This window comes from Dermochelys coriacea, chromosome 9, assembly GCF_009764565.3.
Source record: "Dermochelys coriacea isolate rDerCor1 chromosome 9, rDerCor1.pri.v4, whole genome shotgun sequence".
In the NCBI taxonomy this organism is placed as follows: Eukaryota; Metazoa; Chordata; order Testudines; family Dermochelyidae; genus Dermochelys; species Dermochelys coriacea.
In genome coordinates this window covers 48,400,248-48,426,262 of record NC_050076.1, presented here as the reverse complement: position 1 = coordinate 48,426,262, position 26,015 = coordinate 48,400,248, and the positions used below count along the sequence as shown (strand labels likewise).

At 44.0% G+C, this 26,015-nt stretch overlaps 2 protein-coding genes across 7 annotated transcripts in view; one reads left to right on the top strand and one right to left on the bottom strand.

The window, feature by feature from the left end:
• Positions 1-4,878: 4,878 nt before the first annotated feature.
• LOC119861428 (coagulation factor IX-like) lies at positions 4,879-20,016 on the top strand. Its single transcript, XM_038416550.2, has 7 exons — positions 4,879-5,187; positions 9,128-9,152; positions 9,328-9,441; positions 11,838-11,972; positions 12,648-13,348; positions 17,586-17,703; positions 19,368-20,016. The coding sequence occupies exons 1-7, from the start codon at positions 4,969-4,971 to the stop codon at positions 19,940-19,942; spliced, it is 1,887 nt and encodes a 628-aa protein (XP_038272478.2). The 5' UTR covers positions 4,879-4,968; the 3' UTR covers positions 19,943-20,016.
• A 3,092-nt stretch (positions 20,017-23,108) lies between these two features.
• The window catches only part of IWS1 (interacts with SUPT6H, CTD assembly factor 1), a 30,370-nt gene continuing 27,463 nt past the window's right edge, over positions 23,109-26,015 (bottom strand). For 5 of the 6 annotated variants that reach the window (XM_038416627.2, XM_043492764.1, XM_043492765.1 and 2 more), the window contains one exon: positions 23,109-23,501. In XM_038416627.2, the coding sequence (XP_038272555.1) occupies positions 23,370-23,501 (132 nt within the window). In that variant the 3' untranslated portion in view covers positions 23,109-23,369. The remainder of the gene's footprint in view (positions 23,502-26,015) is intronic. The other variant, XM_038416628.2, reaches the window with a different exon arrangement.

Here is a 26,015-nt window from a genome sequence, read left to right as displayed (position 1 = left end):
TCTCTAAATGTTATATTCCTAAAGTGTTTTCTTAAAATTAAAGTGTAAGTGGGAGTTTGTTTTTATCATATGCTAGGTTAAGGGGAAATTATATCAGTTTTAAAAGGCAAGATTTAAAGAGGTACTTTCTCACTAGGGAAACAGTAAACGATATCATAGATAACTCTATTATAGTTAACCCGGGTTACTGTTTCAGCCTTACGTAGCACATTTACTAGTTTTTCACAGTTTTCATCTTGCTCCTTCACAGTCAATCCGGTCTTTCAACTCAGTGCTGTCAGTATAACATTGCTGCATCCACTCGCTTATCCATGTCTTCTCCCAGAATTCACATTTTGTGAGTTAAGTGAGACTTCCCCTCAGACTCAGTTACTTGCAAATTCAGGCAACGATACTGCTCCCATCGAAGCCAATGGATATTCTGCTGTTGACTCTAAAAGGAGCAGGAGAAGAGCTTTAATTCCTAACTTTTACAACACGTCCAGATCAATGATGCACATATGATTCCCTTGTCTCGCAATTATTGGACAAAACCACACATATTTTGTTAATGCCCCTTAGTTGGTGTAGAGATTGCAACCAGTTCTGTTACTGATTACACAGATCTATAAATAAAGTAAGAGTCGCAAGATGGATTCATAGTCAAACTAAAATTAAACATAATCACATTTTTTAGGCTGTGCCTTCATCCCTAAACCTGGTAAAATAAATGTTACTGCAGAGAGTAAATATGAGCCTTCAAGAAATCAAACAATTCAGGCACTGTGGTAAATGATGATAGCATCTCACCCACCCTTCCCAGCTTGGATCAGGGAATGTGATGATCCAATTGTAACGCATATGTGCAAATACTTGTAAGAAATCTAATCCCAGTTCAGCAATGCACTTTTTTTAATGCATGTAAGTAGTCGCATTGATTTCAGTGGGACTGCTCACATGCATAAAGTTAAGCATGAGCTTAAATGCTTACCTGAAGCAGGTCCAGTGGAACGCTAGGAAAGGGCAAGTGGTTGGTGCTGTCCTGGACTCCTCTGAAACACGCTCGCTCTTTTTGCAGTGTGTTTTGTTTGGGACTAGAATTAAGGTGGAGGGAGTAACAAAGGATATTAATGCAGGATTATGTTTCTTGATAGGAAAGCATTTGCAAGAAATTGCACCCCAGGGACCTTTGCACCTGAGATATTGGGGCTGCTACCTTCTGAGTTAGAGGGAAGGATCTGCCTTGTCTATTAATACTAACCTAGTCAAAGCTTCTAAGCCAAGGTTCCAACTAAAGGCAGCAAACATGAATAGCCATGGTTATCACAGGGCAACATTTGCCTTCCAGCAAATGGCTCCTCTGAATCTCTCTGCCCACACACAAATCTGAGGCACCTTAGAGACTAACAAATTTATTAGAGCATAAGCTTTCGTGAGCTACAGCTCACTTCATCGGATGCATCGGAGCTGTAGCTCACGAAAGCTTATGCTCTAATAAATTTGTTAGTCTCTAAGGTGCCACAAGTACTGCTTTTCTTTTTGCGAATACAGACTAACACGGCTGCTACTCTGAAACAAATCTGAGGGTCACCCATTGCAGTAGATATTTACAGAGCTGAAAGATTCATGGGTCATTCAAACCAGGTGATACCACTGCACCGCAAAAAGACGGGATTTCAGAAGCCCTCCCGTAAAAGCATAAATGATGCAACCAAAACCCTCCACAAGAAGCACGCTGCAGGGAAACAGCCTTTAGTGCAGGATTTACAGATGGAACAAAACATTTTTGCTTTAGAGTGCAAGTTGGCTCCATGGACAAAGGGCTTTGCTTCCTCTGTCAATATTTGTGATAGGTTAATGATCAACCTCTAAGCCCCCATCTCTGTCTTTGGTGTTCATCCAAATATTGCTTCTAGTGCCCTAAAACGGTAAGTGTTTATAGTTACAGCGCTTTCAAAACGCGAATGTATTCTGGGCCCTGACTTTTAGAAGGGGCTGTCGGTGTCCCAAAGCAGTCCGCACTGACCCACTTGCAAGGTTCCCTGGTGTTTGATTACCATGTGAAGAAATCCTGTCATTCCCTCTCAGAATCCTTACTGGCAGGTGTGTGTTGCTGTCCTGTGGGTTTGCATTGATGGGTGGCTCGCTGTGTAAAAGTCTAGCATTTGGATGTCATTTGACAAGCCTGTCAGGAGCTCAACAGCGGGCTTGACTAGCCAATGTGTAAACCAGATCTGGGTGTGAGGTTCTCCATAGACTTTAAAACTGGTTTCTGCTCAGTTTGGGTCTGATCCAAAGCCCTTTGAAATCAATCAGTGTCTTTCCATGGACTTGGCTCAGGCTCTTTATCCTTTGCAACTTTCCTGGGCTCTGGCAGTCTGCACACTTTGCCTTGTGAGCGGAGCATTTGGCTTCCTATTACAATGTGCATCATCAGTCACTTGGAGAGAGAATACAAATGGGGTCAGATGAATAAGACTAACAAACCCTAGTTTTTCTCCGTATTGCCGCCTCTTTTTTTCCCTTGAGTCCATTTTCCCTCTCTCTTTCTCTTTCACTATGTGCTGCTCTCTGCTTGTTTTTGTCCAGGATCTGTCTACTTCATTCTCCTTTTCTCCCAGCAGGTGACCATCTGTAAACCAGAGGGTTCTGCATGGCCATGAAAATGGCTAGAGGTTCCTTACTTGTGACATTTCTCTTACTAATGTGTTCCATCTACAGCAGCTGGTCAGTTTCATTTTCAGGTAGGAACTTCTGAACTACATTTTAACGTCACTTTCTCCCACCGAGAGCCTGCATTTAACATTACACTGCACCCATTTTCTGAGCACAGCATCTTGAAGGTTCAGTGGGCGAGAGGCACTTCCTGAAATGCACAGGAGAAAAATGAGAATTAATTTATGGTTATTCATGAACTCACCATATCTGGGCTTCCTACCTGAGGCCCAGTAACCTCCTTGTGATGCTGGACTTATGGGATCCACTGAGTTATGCACAGAGGACCAAAGTTGGCACCTAAATCTGCGTTTTAGGAACCTGTGGTGATTTAATACTACTATTTTGCTCTTCTGTAGTGCTTTTCCTACGTAGCCCTCAAAGCACTTCACAAAGGCAGGTATCATTAACCCCCTTTTGTAGAGCTGTAATGAGAAATGAAGTGACCTGCCAAAATACACAGGTCAGCTGGGAACAGAATGCAGGTCTCCTGACTCTCAGCCCAGTGCACTATCCTCTGGACCCCACAATGCCTCCTGACAAAGGACCCAATCCTGCAACTGGAACGGCAAAGGAAACAAAAAGCCTCATGCATCTGATTGCAGGATCAGGGACCTATGTCAGCATTTAAGTGCTTCAAATTGTATTTAAGTGGCTCACTTCAGACAGCTAGGTTGAAAATTTAGCTCAGAGAGACTCCCAGCTGAGACAAGCTTTGGACAGCTCCTCCTGGCTCGGTGAGCGGGAAGTTCCCTTTCACTCATCCAGTGAAGCTGCTGATTACGATTCCTATGGTTTGGGGGGTTTCTTTTAAGATGAGCTAATAATAACAATCTAATTTCTTTCATTGGGTTCCAGGATCCCAGGGCTAGTCATTTACTGACTCAGGAATTGTATTATTGTCTCACGCAGCAGACGTGCAGTGATACGATTGCTTAGCTATAGGAGACTGAAAACTGCTTAACAACCTCTGATACTGGTCCCCCATTTCGCCAGGGCTACTGTTCAACAGGAGAGTGACAAGAGACCCTGTGAAATTCAGAAATGCCAAACCAAACGTTTGACATGCGATTGAGAGTCTGTACAGAATGTTTTAGCCAAAATGGAAAGAGAGTGAAGGATAGGTGGGGAACTTTTCACAATGCTGCACGAAGCCACATGGTAGCAGTTTTCTTTTAAGGCGTTGCCTATAGGAACTGATGTTCTCACAAAGGTGTGGAAGTAGATAAAGGGAATTTGGATGCAGGCCTCTGAAATGAGCAGGAGTCAGGCTAACTCTAGCTTTAATAACGCAAGATTTGTAGAAGCGGGGATTGTGCGAAGCGAGTGGGAAAAGAATTGTGAGAGAGGCTGTTGTGACCTTGTATTAGATAAGAATAGAATGTAGACTATAAGAGAAATTGGTGAGAAAAATAAGATATCATGAAGGAATATGTATAAACAATCTGCAGCTGGTGCTCATTATTGTCTGTAATAAAGGTATAAATGCTTACTCTAATTGTTTATCTTTAGCGAGACCTGCCTAGGTGGCGGAAACCCTGTGTCCTAGTGCACTCTCTCCCTCTGTGCAATTGCTTGAGAAAATAAAATGTGTCTGACTTGCTGCACCCAACCTGAGAGTGAGAACTGTGTTTTTCTCTGACAAAGATGATTGTAAACAATAGCTAAGTAGGTGGAGGTGACATATTGTAGACTTTCCTCCACTGCTATGTTCTGTCAGAAGCTTTTTTTTTGTCCGAAGTTGCTTTACACTGGAAGAAATGTTCTGCCAAAAAGCATTATAACAGGGGAAGATGGGTATGCTTCATTGAGATATATATTCAGGGTGTTCTCTTTCATTTCTACTGAGTTTTTCTTGTCCTGAGTTTTCGCTTCATCTCTGAGGTGGCACAGCAGAGGGACTGAATGTTTTGTTTTTATATCTTGGACATAAATAAAATTTATCTAAATATTTTATTTCATTTGGACACAGTAAATCCTTGATTAACTGAGACCTGTCTAACACTATGCCTGGTCATTAGCACAAATAAATTAACTTTAACCCAACGTCATGAATTTTGAGGCTGGCTCCTTTTACATGATGTATTCCTTTAATCCACTGAAATACTATTCAGCTGATCACCACCTAGAGGAATACTGACTCTTTGTTGTTGTTGGGGCATAGACAATCTGAGTAAAGTTGTCCTTAAGTATGTTTTGATTTTTTGAAAGTTGTCTCCTCCACTGTGGTGTTTATCCAAGTTAAAGCATAAATTACTCATCTCTAGCCTAAAGATGAAGCTTTGGCTTCCTGTGACAGCATTAATGGTTGGATACAATTTTGTTTTCATAGTGTTTGTGAGAAAAGAAGAAGCACACCAGGTGCTGAAGATCCGTAAACGCTCTAACCAGTTCCTGGAGGAGATTTACCCAGGGAACTTGGAGAGAGAATGCATTGAGGAAAGCTGCTCCTTCGAGGAGGCAAAGGAGATTTTCCAATCGCAGGAGAAAACAGTGAGGCATTTCACTTCAGAAAAAGTAGCGAGCAATAGTTGATCAGTTGGGAGATACAAGGAAGTGTTCTCACCCAGGAGTTCCACTGATATGACTAGGGCTCCATGTTTGTCATGGAGGTCGCAGAAGCCACGGATTCTGTGACTTTCCATGGCCTTTCTGACTTCTGCAGTGGCCGGTGTGACTGACCCGAGGGCTGCCCAAGCAGCTGGCTCTGGGACCAGTTGCTCAGGTGGCCCGAGGGACAGCCACACCGGCCGCCGCTGTAGCGGCCCCCCAGCCAGCCACTCGAGCGGCCCCCCAGCCAGATACCCTGGAGCCACTGCTGGGGCGGCCCTAGGGCCAGCCGTTGCTTGGGCAGCCCCAGGCAGCTGGCCCCAGGAAATGCCCAAGCAGCGGCCGGTGCGGCTGGCCCCAGGGGCTGCCTGAGCAGCAGTCCTTGGGGCAGCCAGAGCAGCTGCTTCTCAGTGGACCCCGGCAGCTGGTGCTGCTGGCCCCACCCCCCCATTGCCAGTGGCCCCTGGGGCTCTGCCCCCCTCCCCCAGATACTCCCTAGCAGTGGCCCCCTTAAGATTTAGTCAGGGGTATTTATAGTATGTCATAGACAGGTCACAGGCCATGAATTTTTGTTTATTGCCCGTGCTCTGTCCACGACTTTTACTAAAAATACCCATGACTGAATTGTTACCTTAGATATGATTAGGCCCTACCAAATTCACGGTCCGTTTTGGTCAATTTCACAGTCATGGGATTTTAAAACTCATAAACTTCATGATTTCAGCTATTTAAATCTGAAATTTCACAGTGTTGTAATTTGTAGGGGTCCTGACACGCAAACGAATTGAGGCTGGGGTTGCAAGGTTACTGTGGGGGTTGTGGTACTGCTCCCCTTACTTCTGTGCTGCTGCTCGCAGTCAGGGCAGAGGGCTGGACAGCTGGAGAGAGTGGGCTGCTCCTGGAGCAGCTCTGCAGCCAGCCGATTGGGCGGCCCCCCAGCCAGATGCCAGCAGCAACACGGAAGTAAGGATGTACGGTACGGTATTGCCACCCTTTTTTCTCTGCTGCTGCCTGCAGAGCTGGGCCCTCAGTCAGCAGCCGTCACTCTCTGGCTGCCCAGCTCTGAAGGTAGCAGCGCAGAAATAAGGGTGGCATGGTATGGTATTGCCACCCTTACATCTGCGCTGCTCCTGGCAGGGGGCACTGCCTTCAGAGCTTGGCGTCCAGCCAACAGCTGCCACTCTCTGGCTACCCAGTTTTGAAGGCAGCGCAGAAATAAGGATGGCAACACCATGATCCCCCATAAAATAACCTTGTGACTCCCCCCCGCAACTTCCTTTTGGATCAGGACCCCCAATTTGAGAAACGCTAGTTTCCCCCATGAAATCTGTGTATTATAGGGTAAAAGCACACAAAAGACCAGATTTCATGGTGGGAGACCAGATTTCACGGTCCATGACGCATTTTTCATGGCCGTGAATTTGGTAGGGTCCTACATATGATAAACCACAAGACCAAAGGCCACCAGAATGCTAATGGTAGAAAAAATTCATAATTTTGATCATTATTATTAGCTAATTCCAAAAATGTAATTAAGCATAAAACATACAACCCAGAAATGTATGTAATCTTAACAAGAGAGCACAGACAGGCTATGACGTCCTATTCCTCCATTTCTAAGGAACATGAGTTTTTACTCAAGGTTTCAGATGAATTGCAAAGCATCAAATAAGGTACCAAGAAAGCTGGTTGAGTAATTCAGTGCTACTAAAGCATGCCATGATGGAAATCAAGATTTTCAAAGGCAACAGGTGATTTTTTGGATGTCCCACTTCAGACGCATTGAAGGACGATTCTCAGTGGGTGGTTGTGGAGCACTGTCAGGACATTGGGTCCCTTTAAAGTACCTGAGGTTGGGTACCCAAAACTACTAATCAACTTTGAAAATCTTAGCCAATGTCAACACTGTCCTTGCTGATTCTGGAGATCCCACCAGCGTATTTCAGATGTGGGGGGTTGGGGAGGCCTCACCACCCCAGATATAGGAAATAATATAAAGGAGCTACAGGCTCTGTCAAGACCAGAGATGGGCAAGCTTAGCACTTAACAACAAGAAGTACAATTATTTTCAACCAGCTGATTGGGCGGTTACCTGTTAAGCTCTTTAACAGAATCTTATTTGAGAGCCCCAGATGATAAATTAAGAGGCTAGAACAGGAGTCGGCAACCTTTCAGAAGTGGGGTGCCGAGTCTTCATTTATTCACTTTAATTTAAGGTTTTGCGTGCCAGTAATATGTTTTAACGTTTTTAGAAGATTTCTCTCTATAAGTCTACATATTATATAACTAAACTATTGTTATATGTAAAGTAAACAAGGTTTTAAAATGTTTAAGAAGCTTCATTTAAAATTAAATTAAAATGCTGATCTTACGCCGCCGGCCCACTCAGCCCACTGCCAGCCTGGGGTTCCGTTCACCTAGGTCGGCAGTGGGCTGAGTGGGGCCTGCGGCCAGGACATTGGCTGGCAAGGGGCAGGCAGCCAGAACCCCAGACTGACAGCTGGCTGAGCAGGGCCAGTGGCCGGGACCCCAGACCAGCAGTGGGTTGAGCGACCCCACTCAGCCCACTGCCAATCTGGAATCCTGACCCTGCCCACATAGAGTGGGTACCTACCTTCTCCCTGGTTCTAGCCCATTCTCTTTCTTGCTCTCTGCACTGAGCTGAGGGTGAAGGAGCAGGCTCGGGGTTGGGGTGTCGGGTCTGGCCAGGAGCTAGAATGAAGGAGGGGGCTCAGGGTTGGGGCAGGACGTTTGGGTGTGGAGTGCTTACCTGGACAGCTCCCATTTGGTGCAAGGGGTGCAGGTGGAAATGGGGGTGGGTGGGTGCAGAAGCTCCCGTTTGGTGCTCGGGGTGGGAATGTGGGGGGTGCAAGAGTGAGGGCAGGGAGCTGGGGGTGTGTGAGGAGGGTGCAGGAGTCAGGGCATTGGGTGTGGGGGGGCTGGGTATGTGTGGGGTGCTGGAGTCAGGGCTGGGGTTGTGGGGGGTGCAGGGGTCAGGGCAGAGGGCTGGGGATGTGGGCTAGGGTCATGGGGATGCTCCCAGCCCCCTGCCTAGAGCGGCTCACGGCAGGGGGCTGGAGGGAATATGCCCTGATTCCACCCCCCTCCCCAAGGCCCCCATCCCCACCTCTTCTCCGCCTCCTCCCCAGAGCAGCGAGTGCGCTGCAGCTCAGCAGCTCCCCCTCCCTTGCAAGGGCCATCAGCTGACCGGAGGCAGGGAGGGAGAGGAGGAGGAACAGGAACCCAGCACACTGGTGGAAGAGGCGGGGGAGGGGGGAGCTTGCCTGCAGGGGGTGGCGGAGAAGAGCAGGACAGGGCGGGCAGGATTTTTTAATGGCACACTGCTGCCTGCCGGGGTCCCGGCCGCCGGCCCGGCTCAACCCGCTGCCGGCCTGGGTTTGGCAGCAGGCTGAGCGGGGCCAGCGGCTGGGACCCTGGCAGGCAGCAGTGTGCCATTAAAAAATCGGTTCGTGTGCTGTCTTTGGCACCCGTGCCATAGGTTGCCGACCCCAGGGCTAGAAGATCAGAAGTTTCAGTCTCTGAACACAGGAATTAGGACTCTTGGCTACTGGCAAGATAAAAAAGGAAAATCTTTGGAAAAATCCTTATGCCTTTCTATGTGATATTTTCCAAAGCAAAAGCAAGAAAAATCATCTGTCACTCGCTATCTGGTTCGCTACTAGTTTAACCAGTTAACTGTCACTTTGGCCCAGCGGTTAACTGGCTAGTGAAAGAGGCGCTCTCAGCAGCTAAGGGTGAACCCACAGCCACAATATAGATTAGTTAAGGAAAAATGCTACAAGAACCATTATTTCCTAAAGTCAGTAGGTAATGTGTCTTGCCCTATTAACTAATGTTTTCCTCTTGTGATTATTTCTTGCAGGTGGAGTTTTGGTTTGCTTACAAAGGTAGGAGCAGGGGAGATTTTTTTATTTGTTTCTTACACTGCTGTTAGTTGCCACGAGTCAGTGTGGAGAGAAGACCCAGACAGAATGTGTGTCAGCTTCCTTGTGCCAGGCCTTTGCTAAGCCACGGAACTGTATGTGACAAGGTAGCACAATGTGCGTCTCTTCTTCCAAACAGATTTAAATCCCTGCAAAGAGAATCCCTGTAAGAACGGTGGCGTCTGCAAACAGAAACACTATCATTATTTCTGTATCTGTCCCCCATTGTTCGGAGGAAAGCGGTGTGAAATAGGTGAGTGTGGAAATGCACAAAGGCATTCTTTTGAAGAAAGGATGAAGGGTGAAATTCATCCTAGGCACTTGTGCTGGCTATCTGCGCAGGGCTGAATTTCACCTATAACGAAGACATTAATATTAACTCCATTGGTCTGATTGATACACAGCTCCTCCGGTGCCCTAATACCACAGAAACATATGCTGTATCACAGAGCTGCATGCACTGGGGTTCCAGTATCTTAGTAATCAGTTTCATCAAATGTATCAGACACGCTAGCCAAAGTTCAGTGTACAATAACAACATGTGCTAAGTTCCTGTTATGTGAACCATTCGAGAACAAAATGGTGGCACTATTGCCTTTAAAAAAAAACAAAAAACTTCTGATTCCTTCCCCTCTGAAACACCATCTACAGTCTGCAAGAAAGAACATGGCAGGAAATTACTGCCCAGAATAACTAGAAGTGGGAACTAAGAAAAATTACGAGTGACTCTTTCTTTGTCCATAATGATCTCCCCAGTGAACTTACATTTGCCAAATGCATCTCATTACAGCAACGTTGCTGCTATTTATTATCTTTTCAAGTGCATTGTCATAAACATAGAGATAAGGGCAGCTGTACTGAATCGCTTTACCTGTAAGGGATTAAGAAACTCAGATAACCTGGTTGGCACCTGACCAGAAGGGCCAATAAGGAAAGCAAATACTTTTAAATCGGGATGAAGGGGTGGGAGGTTGTGTTTCTGCTCTCTTTGTTTTGTTCCCTCTCCGGACGGAGAGACAAGCCAAGAAGGGACAACTTCTCCTTAAAACATACCTGGAATAATTCATTTAAAAATTACAGAAATTGTAAGTGAGGCAAGGAAATGCATTAGATTATCTTTTATTTTAGCTTGTAAATTTTCCCTATGCTAAGAATAGTTTTATTCCCGTTTTTTGTAACTGTGAAGCTGAGTCCAGAGGGGAGTCCTCTGTGTTTTAATTTTTATTACCCTGTAAAGTTACCTTCCATCCTGATTTTGCAGGTGTGATTCTTTTACTTTTTTCTTTATAATAAAGTTCTTCTTTTAAGAATCTGATTGATTTTAGTGTCCTAAAGATAAAGGGTCTGGTCTGTACTTAAATTAAAGGCAATTGTTTGGTATATTATTCTCAAGACTCCCCTGGAAAGGGGGTGAAGGGGTTCGGGGGAATGGGGACTTCAAATGACCCTTTCCTGAATTTTTGTGTAAATCACTTGGTGGTGGCAGCAATACCATTCAAGGACAAGGGAAGGAATTTGTGCCTTGGGGAAGTTTTTAACCTAAACTGGTAGAATATAAGCTTAGGGGGTCTTTCATGCGGGTCCCCACATCTGTACCCCAGAGCTCAGAGTGGGGAGGGAACCCTGACATGGTGGCAGAGGTATGTTTTCAGGAGATGATGTCCCTGCTTGGCTTCTCTCTCTGTCCAGATTTAAAAGTATCTTCTTTCCTTATTGGCCCTTCTGGTCAGGTGCCAACCAGGTTATTTGAGCTTCTTAACCCCTTACAGGTAAAGCAATTCAGTACAGCTGTCCTTATCTCTATGTTTATAACATGCACCAATATGTTCAGCACCTTCCAGAAACAAGTGAAGGCATGCTCCCTGCCCTCAGGCACTTATACACTCACCGCAGAAGGGAGATAGATAGTACTGTAAGATCTTCAGGGAAGGGTGAATGGGAGCTGCGGAGCTGCTGCTGGGGGCAGCGCGCAGAGATTCCCTGAACGCCCCTCACCTAGGGGCCACAGGGGTACATTGGTGACCCGGTGCTTGTGGCTTCAGCCCTGGGGGGGACGCACTGAGGCTCGGAGACCAGTGTCTGGCCTGCGGCGTGGAGACTTGCCACAGGCCAGATGAAAAGAAGCAGCGGGCCGCATGTGGCCCAAAGGGCCCCCCTCAGCCTGAGGCGCTGGGCTGCAGCCCGTAAAGTCCCTGGGTTAATCTGGCCCTGCCTCTCACTCTGTCAGGATAATACCTAGCACAGTGGGGCCCCAATCCTCTTGCAGTCTCTAGGTGTTACTGTAATACAATAATAAACAGGCAAGGGGAGGGAAAGGGTTAAGACAGTGTGTGTCAAAATCACACACACATCTTGGCTGTTCAGTTTAATTGTGGGATGTGGTTTTTCTTCTGTCCCGCAGCCCCTTCCCGCCAGTAGATCTAATAGCGTAGAGCTGTATTTCTTCTCTGCTGTTGGCTCCATGTGTTTGTTACAGCCCTGCTGCCAAGACGCTGATGTGTTACTGGGCCTTTTCCTCAAAATAAGCGAAGTTTCAGAGCGGTAGCCATGTTAGTCTGTATCAGCAAAAACAACAAAGCGTCCTTGTGGCACCTTATAGACTAACAAAGCTAACAATAAGCGAAGTGATTCAATGTCTTTCCCCTGCAGAGAAGTTTGAATGCTGGTACAAGAACGGCGGCTGCTGGCAGTATTGCCAAGACACCATACACTCCCTTCGTGTGGTGTGCTCCTGTGCAGAGGGTTATGCCCTGGATGATGATGGAAAGAGGTGTACGCAATCAGGTAATGGCTCCGGGACTCTGGGTTACTTAGAGTGAAGAGCAGGACAGGTTTACAGCCACTGCCCTTCCCTCTTCACTGGGTTGCCCACTTGCCCTGGGACTGTCACATGCACCAATGAATCTATGGGAAAAACTGGTTGCTGTGATGTAGAATTGATGTATACTTATTTACCAATGGAAACACCAGCAAGCCTGGAAAATCTGGCTTTTTCTCCACTCTGTTCATTCCACTCCCTTTACTGAAGGCAAACCCTGATCTCAAAGCCCAAATATCCCTCTAGGACTTTCAGGCTCTGCCAACATTATCTCAGCAAGGAGGAATTCCTGGACAAAGGAAAAGGAGATTACTCCACACTGTGCCATGTAGTGCAGGGAGAACACCACTGGCTTAGTGACCAGACAGGGAGCTTGGGGAGGTGCCAGACACAGCCACTCACAGTACAATGAGTAAAAGCACTTGGCATAAGTAACGGGGAGCCTAGGAACGAGTGGAGGCAATGTATATGATCTATCAGGAGTTGATACCCATTGTACATCTCTTCACGTGCATTTGGATGATTGAAAGGATTAATGGGTGGTCAATGGTTCATCTTCAGACAGCTGAAGAGGAGCAGAATTAGCTTAGGGATCAAAACTTGACACTGAAACCCAAAGGCTGTTTTTTTTTATTTTTCAGCCCAGTTTCCCTGTGGGCTGATTAAAAGATCCATGCGTGCTTTGGAGGAAGTTGTCCCTGGGCTCAATGGGATGGCAGAGGGGAGAGCCCCCAGGCTCAACAGGAAGGTGAAGAGGGGTGCCCCCGGACTCAATGAGTCAGCAGAGGGGGACGCCCCCGGGCTCAATGAGTCGGAGGAGGGAGGCAGCCTCAAGCTCAATGGGATGGCAGAGGGGGCCACCCCCAGATTCAATGAGTCAGCAGAGGGGGGCACTCCTGGGTTCAACCGGATGGCAGAAGGGAGCATCCCAAAACTCAATGAGTCAGCAGAGGGGGGAATCCCCAAACTCAATGAATCAGCAGAGGGGGGCGCCCCCAGGCTCAATGAGTTGGTGGAGGGGGGTGCCACCCAGCTCAATGGGTCAACGGACCAGGAGGCCCCCAGGCTCAATGGGTCGGCAGAGGGGGACTCCCATGGGCTCAACCAGATGACAGAGGAGGGCACCCCCAAACTCAATGAAACAGCAAAGCAGGGTGCCCCTGGCCTCAATGGGTCGGCGGATGGGCAGAATGTGCATGATGGCCTCCATCAAACGCAAGCTGAAGGAAACCTGACAGATGGAGATCTACACAGCTGGACAAATGTCTACCAAACTGCAGAGCATGATGATACCAGGATCACTGGGGGATCTTTCTGCCATCGTGGCCACTGTCCCTGGCAGGTAACATTTCTCTTGCGTATTGAGTCATGAGCACACATCTCCTTCCCTTATCGCTGCTCACTCTGTGCCACAGCCAGGACCTCATCAAGGTGTTGCCAAGTATCCCTGTTCAGGGCCAAATAGAACCACGTAGATCCTCAGTATATCTTTGCAGCTTCTTTTCTGGTGGCCCACACTGTAGTTACCTCATTCATTAGTATACATGGGATCCTAAATATAGTCTATCTTATAGCTGCTCTTCTTGCAGTACAGCCAACCAATCGTCTTCAGTCTCCAACATGTCCTTCACCTTAATTTACTTACTTACCCAGTGGTCAGGGGCAAATATTTTCATGAATCAATGTTCAGATTTTAACTTCTACATCAACTGCTTGGTATGTGGCTGTGTTTCTGCTCCATGCATCCTGCCTAATAGGATCCTGGTTTCGAATACTGTCTCTCGTCAGCAGAAAAGGCACTTACTTTTTAGATACTAAGTTTTTCACACACCTTTATATTCACTCATGATGCTTCTCTTTATTTCATTTTCCTATCTTATAACAGCATTTGGCAGTTAGCCCAGGGAGCAAGATTCCCAAGCCTTTCCTAGCCATTGTAATTTTGGCCATAGTTGTAATTAAAATGAGTTTGGCCTTCTCCATATTTGTTCTTCATCTGTATTTCTTATTTTACCCAGCAGTGTTCACTGCTTCTAGAACTTTCAGGTGTTTTTGGCAAGATGACAATGTCATCTGAAATTCTTCTGGATCCCTTATTATTTTCAGAGCAATAGATTAGTCAAGCGAGTTTCCCTTTGAAGGTGTCCGGCGATACGTTACAAATAGATGAAGTGTTTCATTTAGTATTTCCTTGTCTACCTCTCTACTGCCAACCTGATCTCTTCACCCACTTTGTCAAGCTGAAGTACCTCTCGATTAGTTAGGTCCATGTGATTTAACATACTTCCTTCTACTCTCATCTAAGGGCTTCCTCCAGCTCCCATAAAATCCAATGAAAATTGACTTCAGAGTCTCTCATGGGCTTAAGGTTGCCTAACTCTCTTAGGCTTCTTTGAAAATCCCAGCTAAATAAAGTAATACATGATGGCTCATAGATCCATGAGTGAAAAGTTACATCTAAATCAATGCGGGAAGTCCAGAAATGCTGTACACTCTCCATTAGTTGATGGCTAAAGATTTTTTTCTGCTATTAACACTCAATTGACTGCTCTATATTTTGTGAGCTGCAGCGTATTTTCCTTCTTCTGAATGCACACCATTGTAGTGGTCTATCTTTACAATATTGTACCTTTGCTTTCTTTTGACCCCTTTGTGAATAATTTCCCTCCTAGGTCTAATACAGAATCCAAGGTAGTGCTATCCCTTGCTTCACTGTCCTTTGCCACTTTTGTGTTTACATTTTACTTTATATTTTAACAGTGCAATAACCAGGCCTGAGTTTCAGCTCTTTTACACAGATGTAAGATGCAACTCCAGTGACTTGTGTGACATTACTCCTCTTCCAAAGCACTGTAAAAGAGTTCAGAATCAGGGCTAAAATTTATAAGCATCAAGCTCACAAAAGTCATGAAATACCAAATATTCGGATTTAATGCTAATCTTTAATCTTGTACACATATAGCTATGCCTTTAACGTGTAGTACCGCTTTATTTTATAGCTTGTTCCCTTTTACAATACTGTATTTAAAAAGGGCATGAAAGTTTATTGTTTTTCCCCCCAAAAAAGTCATTTCTTCCCCATCACCTCTTTAATTTTAACTTTAAAAATATGAGGAATATCGAGTCTGGTTTCCCTTAGCTTTGGTGAAGGACTTATTAGCAATTTCAGGGAATGTGTGTTTTGATCTTTCTCAGCCCTTTTAATTAAAGGATTTATGGTGTTCAGTCTTTAGCAAAGCCAGCACTCCATTCAGGGTAGACAATACCTGAACATCTAATATTAAAAAGAGGGGCCTGGGGAGATATCCGCCCCCTTGCCCCCCACACTTTTACCCTTTATAGCTCACCCTGAAGTCCAATATCATTTTTCCTTGCCCTTTTTTTGTGTGTGGTTTTGCACAACTTTATAAATCTGGAGACCTGAGAGATGCTGGCTCAGTGGCCCCAATTCCCACTGACCTAAAATTGCAGGTGCTCAGGATCAGTTCCTCTTCATTATTTCTAATACTTCTGTTTCTTGTCTTGGCACTTAACTTTCACTCTTCTTGTGCAGCTTCATATTTAGCATTTTTTAAACTTGGCACTGTTTGGATATCATACTGACCTTACTTTCTTTTGTTCTAGCATCTTCCAAAGTTTGCAGCCAGTACTGGAACTCACATTAGATTTGTTTTCCAAGACTGACATTTCCACTTTGGTTATCGCCTTCTGCTTGAATTTCTATCCTGGTCTGTTGATTATTCTGCTCTGTCCTTACAATCTTATCACTTTCTATAATTACACTCCTTAGACACATAGATTCATAGATACTAAGGTCAGAAGGGACCATTCTGATCATCTAATCCGCCCTCCTGCACAGCGCAGGCCACAGAATCTCACCCACCCACTCCTATGAAAAACCTCACCCATGTCTGAGCTATTGAAGTCCTTAAATCATGGTTCAAAGACTTCAAGGAGCAGAGAAGCCTCCCTCAAGTCAACCATGCCCCATGCTACAGAGGAAGGCGAAAAACCTCCAGGGCCTCTCCAATCTGCCCTGGAGGAAAATTCCTTCCCGACCCAAAATATGGCAATCAGCTAAACCCTGAGCATATGGGCAAGATTCACCAGCCAGATACTACAGAAAATTCTTTCCTGGGTAACTCAGATCCCATCCATCTAATATCCCATCTCAGGGGATTTGGCCTATTTACCCTGAATATTTAAAGATCAATTACTTACCAAAATCCCATTATCCCATCATACCATCTCCTCCATAAACTTATTAAGTAGAATCTTAAAACCAGATAGATCTTTTGCCCCCACTGCTTCCTTGGTAGGCTATTCCAAAACTTCACTCCTCTGCTGGTTAAAAACCTTCGTCTGATTTCAAGTCTAAACTTCCTGGTGGCCAGTTTATACCCATTTGTTCTTTTGTCCACATTGGTGCTGAGCTGAAATAATTCCTCTCCCTCTCCTGTATTTATCCCTCTGATATATTTATAGAGAGCAATCATATCTCCCCTCAACCTTCTTTTAGTTAGGCTAAACAAGCCAAGCTCCTTAAGTCTCCTTTCATAAGACAAGTTTTCCATTCCTCGGATCATCCTAGTAGCCCTTCTCTGTACGTGCTCCAGTTTGAATTCATCCTTTTTAAACATGGGAGACCAGAACTGCACACAGTATTCCAGGTGAGGTCTCACCAGTGCCTTGTATAACGGTACTAAAACCTCCTTATCCCTACTGGAAATGCCTCTCCTGATGCATCCCAAAACCGCATTAGCTTTTTTCACAGCCATATCACATTGGCAGCTCATAGTCATCCTATGATCAACCAATACTCCAAGGTCCTTCTCCTCTTCTATTACTTCTAATTGATGCGGCCCCAACTTATAACTAAAATTCTTGTTATTAATCCCTAAATGCATAACCTTACACTTCTCACTATTAAATTTCATCCTATTACTATTACTCCAGTTTACAAGGTCATCCAGATCCTCCTGTATAATATCCCGATCCTTCTCTGAATTGGCAATACCTCCCAGCTTTGTATCATCTGCAAACTTTATTAGCACACTCCCACTTTTTGTGCCAAGATCAGTAATAAAAAGATTAAATAAGATTGGTCCAAAAACCGATCCCTGAGGAACTCCACTGGTAACCTCCCTCCAACCTGACAGTTCGCCTTTCAGTAGGACCCGTTGCAGTCTCCCCTTTAACCAATTCCTTATCCACCTTTTGATGTTCATATTGATCCCCATCTTCTCCAATTTAACTAATAATTCCCCATGTGGCACGGTATCAAATGCCTTACTGAAATCTAGGTAAATTAGATCCACTGCATTTCCTTTATCTAAAAAATCTGTTACCTTTTCAAAAAAGGAGATTAGGTTGGTTTGGCAAGATTAGGTTGGTTTGGCACATCATCCCTACTGACATCACACTGATTAATTCTGAACATCTGTGTAGTATTTGAGATTTTAGCCCTAATCATTTTCATCCTCTGTATCATAAAGTTAGTAGTAGTTTCTAGGGAATTACTACAGTACATTGAAGTAAGTCCTGTTGAGTGTGTTCTTGCTCTTGTTTTTTCACTGTAGGTATTTATCCGAAATAGCAGAGGTTATGGTTTCTGTGGAGGGAGTTTAATCAGCAGCCGCTGGGTGGTCACTGCTGCCCACTGCCTTGAGATTGTTAAACCACATCATGTTACAATAGGTGAGTGAACTGGAAGTCTCCACGCTCCCGGAGACACTATGAAAGCATGAGTCTGCTCTGAAAGGTGACTAGAAAGGCATCGGGGGTGTTCCAGTTCCTTGACTCTCACTGCTCAGTTTATAAATAGAAGGATTTTTTTTCTAACTCCCAGCCCTGCAAATGCAGGCTCTGCTGTGACCATGGTAATAGAACCGACTAGCAGGAACTGAGTTACTTTCAGCTTCGGGTTTCCACAGTTAGCTGACAGGGCAAGCTTGTGGTTAATAGAGTCACTGATAAAACAAATCTCAGCCCAAGTTTGGCTGTTCGTAGGGTTTCCTGCAGGACCTTCTAGTGTGTGCACCTAGTTCCCTCTGAGCAGAACACTCTCTAGTTTCTCTTATGTTCTATCATGGTGGAAGTAACAAGTCACATCAGTCTCACCAAATCAGCAGAACTTACTTAGCAACTGTATGCAGGATTCTAATTCCCTTCAGCAGGAATGAGTGAACTGGAGGATGAGGAAGAAAATAGTTCTGTAGGTGAGGCATTGGACTGGGACAGGTGAGACTTGGGTTTAATTCCCAGCTTTGCCAAAGACTTCTTGGGCAAGTCACTTAATCTAGTGGTTCTCAAACTGTGGATCGGGACCCCAGAGTGGGTCGTGGCCCTGTTTTAATTGGTTTGCCAGGGCTGGCTTAGACTTGCTGGGGCCTGGGGCCGAAGCCAAAGGGTTTCAGCCCTAGGTGGAGGGGCTCAGGTTACAGGCCCCGCCTGGGGCTGGAGCTCTTGGGTTTTGGCTTTGCACCTCCCCTCCCCCCACCCAGGGCAGAGTGGGCTCAGACTTCAGTCCCCCATCCTGGGGTCATGCAGTAATTTTTGTTGGGGGTCACAGTGCAATGAAGTTTGAGAACCCTTGACTTAATCTATGCTGTGCCTCAATTCTTCCTATATAAAATGAGGATAGTACTTCCCTCCCTTACAGCATGTTATATAGATAAATCCACCACTGGTTGTATTAGGAGTCATGAAAATTCCTAATTAGAAGAGCCCTGTATCCCTATGAAGAGTCAAGCCACCATATTAAGGCTAGTGAGTTTTTCTTCCCTCTTGAATTGGAATAATATTTGCATGGAGAGGAAACTGCTTACTGTGAATACCCGCAGCACTGAAAACTTTAATCAGTATCCTCTTCTCTATCTATACACAAGTAGACATAAAATAAGATGGAAATTTCAAAGGACACGTGACTTTCATTATCTACTTTTGAGCAGGCTTGTGTCTTCAAGCAAATTAACAAAATGTCTAGTGTTCATTCTAATAAACCAGCTAGTTCTAGTTCCAACCAGCTTTGAGCCTGTTGTTAAATTATGGTGGGTATTTTAAAATGCATCTAAATTCTTCATGAGCATGGTAGTGCAGACCCAATAAACTCTCACACTGAACAATTTCAGATAGTCCCCCCGACCCTCTGCTGTTCATAGATCTTGTCATGCCAAATTATAAAGTGATAGCAGTGCTGGCTTTAGACTGTAACCTCCATATTTAGGTTCATGGGTGTTGTAACCTATTTTGATTTAATTTGGGAGGTTAAAGCATTAATCTACTACCAGAGTTGCTCCCCCCCTATGAAACTCTTACAGAAAGGATTTAGAATTCTTTAACATCTTTGTTTTCAATTGCAGGAGACTTTGACAAACACCAGAGAGAAGTAAAAGAACAAAAGATTGAAGTGCAACAGAGTTGGATACATCCACACTATGACTCAGATAACTATAATGGTGACATTGCTTTGGTCTACTTGAGCAGAGATGTTGTATTTAATGAGTATGTACTCCCCATTTGCCTTCCCAATCCTAACCTGGCAACCTTGCTGACTGCGGAAGGGACTAGGGGGATGGTGAGTGGATGGGGTTCCACACATCACAGGGGTCCTGGAACACGCTTTCTCATGAAAGTCAAGCTGCCCATAGTAAGCATGGAAACGTGTAGGAAGTCAACAGCGAAGCTCATTACCGATAACATGTTCTGTGCAGGCTATGCTGCCAAAACCCAGGATGCCTGTAAAGGAGACAGTGGAGGCCCCTTTGCTGTCTCTTACCACAACACTTGGTACCTGCTAGGGATAGTCAGTTGGGGTGAGGGCTGTGCTGAAGAAAGGAAATATGGTGCATATACGCGGGTAGCCAACTATGTACCATGGATAAAGGAAGTTGTTGAAAATCTAGCTGATGCAGGAGGATTTTTACCTTCAATCTAATGAGGACTATTTCTAAAACATCAGAAATGCTACCACTAATAAAACTGGAAATTTTACAATAATTTTTACTTAAAAAAATAGCTTATTCAATATAAAGCTAAATAGAGTCTATTCAGTATTCCTTATTCTCCTAATAAATGTAATACAGTATTTGCTGCTCCTGAGACTTTTGTAATACAAACCACTGCACTAGAAATGTTGAAAGTGGAGTGTTTAACAGCTTTAGGGATTGTGTTGTCTTTATTTTGCCATGGAAGGAAATAACTTTGTCCTCCAGCTATTCCACTCAAAGTACATTAACTGTTAAAAGAATCAGGACAGTTCACTATGTTGACAGTGGTGTACCTGAGTTAATTACTTTATAGTATGTTTGCAATGTGGAGGCTTCAGAATTCATCAAGTTGTCTAATGATAAGACTGAGTCAGAGTTTGAGTGAAGGAACCATATTAATATCATTTGTTAGCTTTATGGTAATCAGGAAAATAAGGTGAAAAATTTTAAATTGCCATTTTATTCTAAAGGAAGTTGAATCTTTATGTAGCAAAGGCATGGACGTTTAACCTAGTAAAAAGGGAGAGGAACAAACAGAATATAGTAACTATGGTAGTGGAAAACTTAGTTTGAATAATTGCTATTACTGGGAATTCTAACAACATGCAGTAAAGCAGGTTTAATCATCTTACTGCTCATGTGATGTCCTTTGGTTTTTCTTACAAGGCATTTAAGCACATTAGACTGGGGCAGTAGTTACCTACAGTGGGTCAAAAACAGAACATATCCTGGAGCCAGCTTTCACTATTGGTATTTCCCTTTTACATATTCTAGCAAAAAAGATGTAAGAAAGGGAAAAAAAAAGTATCACTAGCACCATAGAGAAAGGCACTCCACTCCTAGACAATGGATCATTCTATGATTCTACAGGGTTTAACATTCAAGTTAGATGGTGGTTTGCAGTAGCTGATGCAAGATTAGTGGTTTTCTGAGTGAGTCTGATAGACTGGTGGGAGCAGAAGATGGGGTAAAAAATTAGACAAGCTATTTTATTGTGAAATGTACATGCTGTACACAATTGATTTTGCTGTCAGACATGAAATAGTGGTGAACAAACTTGGAAAACCTAGTAATACTATGAGAAACAACTTTTCTAACAGTCTAAAAGCCAAAGGGGGCAGGGGGAAAGAGGATCAAGTCAGCCCTCCCTCTGCAGGAGTTTTGCTTTCAGGGTTTCTTTTAAAAAAATTAATGTCACAGCGTTCCACATAAAAATACAGGTGAAACAAAACATTACTTTAGAAGAAGATCGTTAATTCTGAAATCTCCTCTCACCAAGCAGGAATGTTACAACAGTATGTTAAAGAACTTCACACTCCTGTGTCCTTGGGTTCAAATATCATCAAATAGCACCCTATTTGAGGTGATGGAGAAGAATTCCTTCCCCCTCTAATTTTTTTTAAGGCCTCAAATTTACTATTAAATTTTGAGTTACAAAAATAATAGGAGTCCAAATTAATAGAAATCTGTGTCCCTTCGCCCTCACTCCTCAAAGCATTTGATCTCTAATTGTCACTGCTTGAGGGAGAATCAAATGCAACTTTAAAGATTATTTAATGCCTATCAACTTGAAAGGGAAAGTCTGCTCATTTTCTATTGCCTTTCCTGCAATCAACTCTTGGAGCAGTTAAGTGGAAGTACATACAACGTAGACAATCTGCAATTTCAACCGTCCCCTATGTGGGGAGTAGCAGACTGCTTCATTCAACCATGAAGCAAATAGCTCTAAAGTACTGGCAAAAAACTCATGCATCAATGACATGGGAAAAATCCTAGCAGTTGAAAAAGGAAGTTCTAACAAACACATAAGGGCCAAATTTAGCCCTGACACAAACAGTGCAACTTCATGAGTTTCCATAGAGTTGCATGCACTTATGTAGCAGAAATGGAATTTGGCTGCACCTTTTTCCATAAGAAGGATGTAGTTGAACAGACACTGTACAGAAAGCCATGCAAGTCAATGCAACAGTCTACAACTCAAGTTCAAATAATAGGCTCTAGATCGGAGTCCATGGGTTTGCTTCTCTGCATCATTGTCAGGTACCTGCTACTTCTCACATCAGGCTTTCCTTTATTTTTTTATGACCATGGTCCAAGCTGAGTTTCAGAGAGAACAAACTTGAAGAGAACACATCCAGTGGCCAGGGTCTCATTTTTTCCAACAGAAGCCACAGCCTGCTAAGTGTTTTCTACATACAAAAGGCAACCGAACTCCTGCCTCAAGGAACTCACTGTGTATCCACTCTGATTGCAAAGAGATTTTTTTATGCGCTTACTTGGAAAGATCATTGTTTTCTCACTGGACTCCAAACCTCCTGCAGGGACCAGAACCCTCTCTCTCTCTCTGCCCCAGTTTTGCAGACACCAAGAACAGTTTCAGAGATAGAGGTACATAAGTCCACTCTAGTCTTTTTGTAGTAAAGAAGAAATAGCAGCATGATCATCTAAGGGTTTTATGGGCCATTTAGTAAAGAAAATATTGAGAACTCTTGCTCTCCTAAAGATTCACCCTTATGCCTCAGGTTTTAAGACAGCGAAAGTAACAGAACTAAGGTCAAAAAGAAAAGGAGTACTTGTGGCACCTTAGAGACTAACAAATTTATTAGAGCATAAGCTTTCGTGAGCTACAGCTCACACGGCTGCTACTCTGAAACCTGCCAGAACTAAGGTCAATTTTCTTTCGTTAAGATTACAACGTACTTCACTGTGCTGCTCATCAACTGCAGCCATTTGCTCTGTATCATTCACTCAAAGATTTTGCCTTGATCTTTTATCAGCGATGACTAGCGATTTTTAAATGCTGTGCACTCTTAGGTCAACCAATCATTTTAGTCACTGGCAGTTTCAGTTCTACAAAGTGCCAAATTTTTAGATCTGCACACAAGTCTCATCTTCTTGGGGTCTATAGCATGAGATGAAAAATTACTAGGGGGAGACAGCTGCAGCTCTCCAAAGGCAGAGTAGGCAATTAAACTAAAGGAAAAAATGGAAGAGCAAGATGATATGAACAGAATTCACAATTACTAAGTGAATGCTTGTTCCTAGGTATTTACTGCCTTGGCCTGGATGTCCCCTTACCCCACCCCTTTGACCAATCAACAGACACCCCCCAAAAAAACAGAAGGATATTTTATTGTCTAAAGTGGGCAGCAGTACACAAGTATTCGATCTGTACAAAGGACACAACAGAACAAATTTAAATACAGTCAGAAGGAAAAAGTTCCAGGATTCACAATCCTCAGACAACATTTTATATCAGAAGCTGAACAATTTAAAGATACACTAAAAAAACAATTTGTTAAAAAATGTCAAGGTCTCCAAAGAGTCTATGGGTGCAGATCTCTCAGCAGAGATCACGGAGTATTCTGTGAAGGGTCACAATGGCATCTTATTGCCTTCAATACTGATTTTCACTGCGTGGGCTGATCTACTTTTTTTCCTGATATCTGTGAACTTCCGCATCTGTTTGTCCAGTCGACTTACCCCTTTCTTAGAGGTGCCTTGGTACTAAAAAAAATAATTAAAAAACTTACAGTTACCACTTAAAAAACCAAGAAAGCCCAGAGCTTCAAGGAGAGATGAAGGATGCATTCTTAAGTCTTCCAGCACCTGTTGCCCTGTAATGAGGGTTCTGATAAAGTTCCAGAAAAATTCCAACAGGTTTTTTGGGACAGAGGAATCGCACAAGTATATGCACTGCAAACACACACAGCACACAAAAGTTTTCAGAATAAGGAAAGTAAAGTGGCCACTTCATTGTCCACATGCTAGCTAAATGCACAATTTAGAATAGTTCTTAGAAACTGCATTAAACACAATCTAGCGCAGAGGTTCTCACAACAAAATCTTAGGTGGCCTCAGAGTGTGACCACCAACTCTTGCTGGTGGCCGCTCTGACAATTTTTCCTAAAATACTTATTAACTTTAGGAAAAACAAATAAATATGCACATATACATGTCCAAATCATTGTAATTTATTTATGTAGGGTTTTTTTGCAGACTCAATAATAAAAATAATGTACAGTTGTCCCTATTCCTTACTGGACCTAAACAGAATAGAAACACAAATAAGGTGCTTTGCCTATTTTGCTTGTTTTAAGACTTGCTAGCTAGAAAGTCTGCCTTTGTGAAAAGTGATATTTGTGTATTTGTTAATATCACTTTTCACAGCAGACTTACAAGTGGCCACAGCAAGCTGGGGGACAAATTAAATCCTGGATGGGGAGGTAGGTAAGAGGCAAGTGGGCCTGGATGGGGGGTGGAGGAGACAGTGGGGGTCAGGGCAATGGGGAGGTGAGTCCAGGCCTGGAGTCCTGCTACTTGAGTAGGGGCTGGAGGAGGCAGCAGGAGCTAGGGGCGACATCAGGGGGAGCCTGGGGCTGGGGCCAGAGCCCGAAGCCCTGTGGCTGGGAGACAGAACCTGCTGCCGCCCCAAGGAAGGTGGTGAAACTCACACTGGTCACCTGGTTCCAGAAGGGGGCAGGGACCAACCCCTGCTGGTGACCCTGGGGGAGAGGCTGCTGCTTTGCCCCCCATCACCCACCACCCAGGAGGCTGTGGCTGCAAGAAAAGCCCCTGGTGGCCGCATTTGAGAAAAGCTGATCTACTGCCAGAAGTACATTTCATCACAGCTTCATAAACTGCGGGTTTCCTGGTGGTGGCTGATGTGAGGACATGACCACACTTGGTGATGTTAATTGGTCAACTGAAAGTGATTCTAAAGGTCACTGTAATAGGCACCAACAAGACTGGAGAATACTGGGAAATGTAAGTGGAAAGGAGAAAAAATGCCTGAGAAAAACTGACCACAAAGTATTACTATTACAAGTGTGCTTGCATTTCATTTCTCTGTTTTGACTATTTGCAACCGTAAGGCTGGGATGCAGAAGCAGGTAAGTTATTTTGCACAGACAGACTGTAAAGGCTCTGTACAAAAGCAAGGCCCTTCCAGTCAATAAGCAAGATTTCCTGGAAGGGATGAGTATTCAGAATGTATCACAACACAACATGCAGTAATAAAAAATTATGGAGACTCAGGAAAAGAAAAGGGTTTGGGAGATCTGATAGGAACATCTCTTCAGAAGCTCAGCTTTTACTCGCTGGGAATCCAAATGCTACTCAGTCCATAATCAGGTTCGGACTATTAGTAGGGTATCAGTTCTCCAACTCCTGGATCCAGACAGACATTCTATCCACAATACAGAGAGAAAACTGATTCCTGACTGGAATTACATGCACGGCTTATCTGCTTTTTCATTTATTTTCTACAATAATTTTTTAAAAAGTGAAATCGGAAGCTCAAGAATGGCAGGGCTATTCCAGGATTATTTGTACTATCTTTTCTAGCCACCAATTTCTGCCATTCCTGCTCAAAGAACTGGAATATAGAAACTAAGTTGTCAAAAGAAATTCTGGTTAATATTTACTGGTTGTTCTCTCTCCACCTCAGATTCTCAGCAAAGAATCAGTCTTCCCCCAGTCCTCAGAAGATTCTTTTGCCTTATACTGTCACTTCCTCCTTAAGGCCTTGCAACACAAATAACCTGGTAGGCCAAAAAGGGTTGAAGGGTTTCTTCTTTTGGATCTTGTTCACACTACTAAAAACTCAGCCACAGACGTTACTATGGAGTAACAATGAGGTACTCAAGTAAGGGCTAAAAACGCTAGTTCTGTGTCATTTCCTCAGTAACTATCTGCTTAAATTAAATTGGAGGCCCTAATTAAAACATGAACATGTTTTACAATGTCACACCTGCTCATCTCAGATTATTCAAAGGTGGCTTCCTTTTTATTTAGATGCCTACCAAAGGTATTTTTGTAGGCAGGTATTTTAAATAATACCTGCCATCAGGGCATGTGGAAGTTGTAGTGGCAGGATCATGGCAGAAGTTATGTGCAACATCAGATTATTTTCTGCATCAATTTGCACAATTGTAGGTCACAGTACAGACATTACAGAAATTAAAAAAGACGAGCTTCTTATATGCAGGTTAGTGAATTCACACTACTTCCATTGGATGT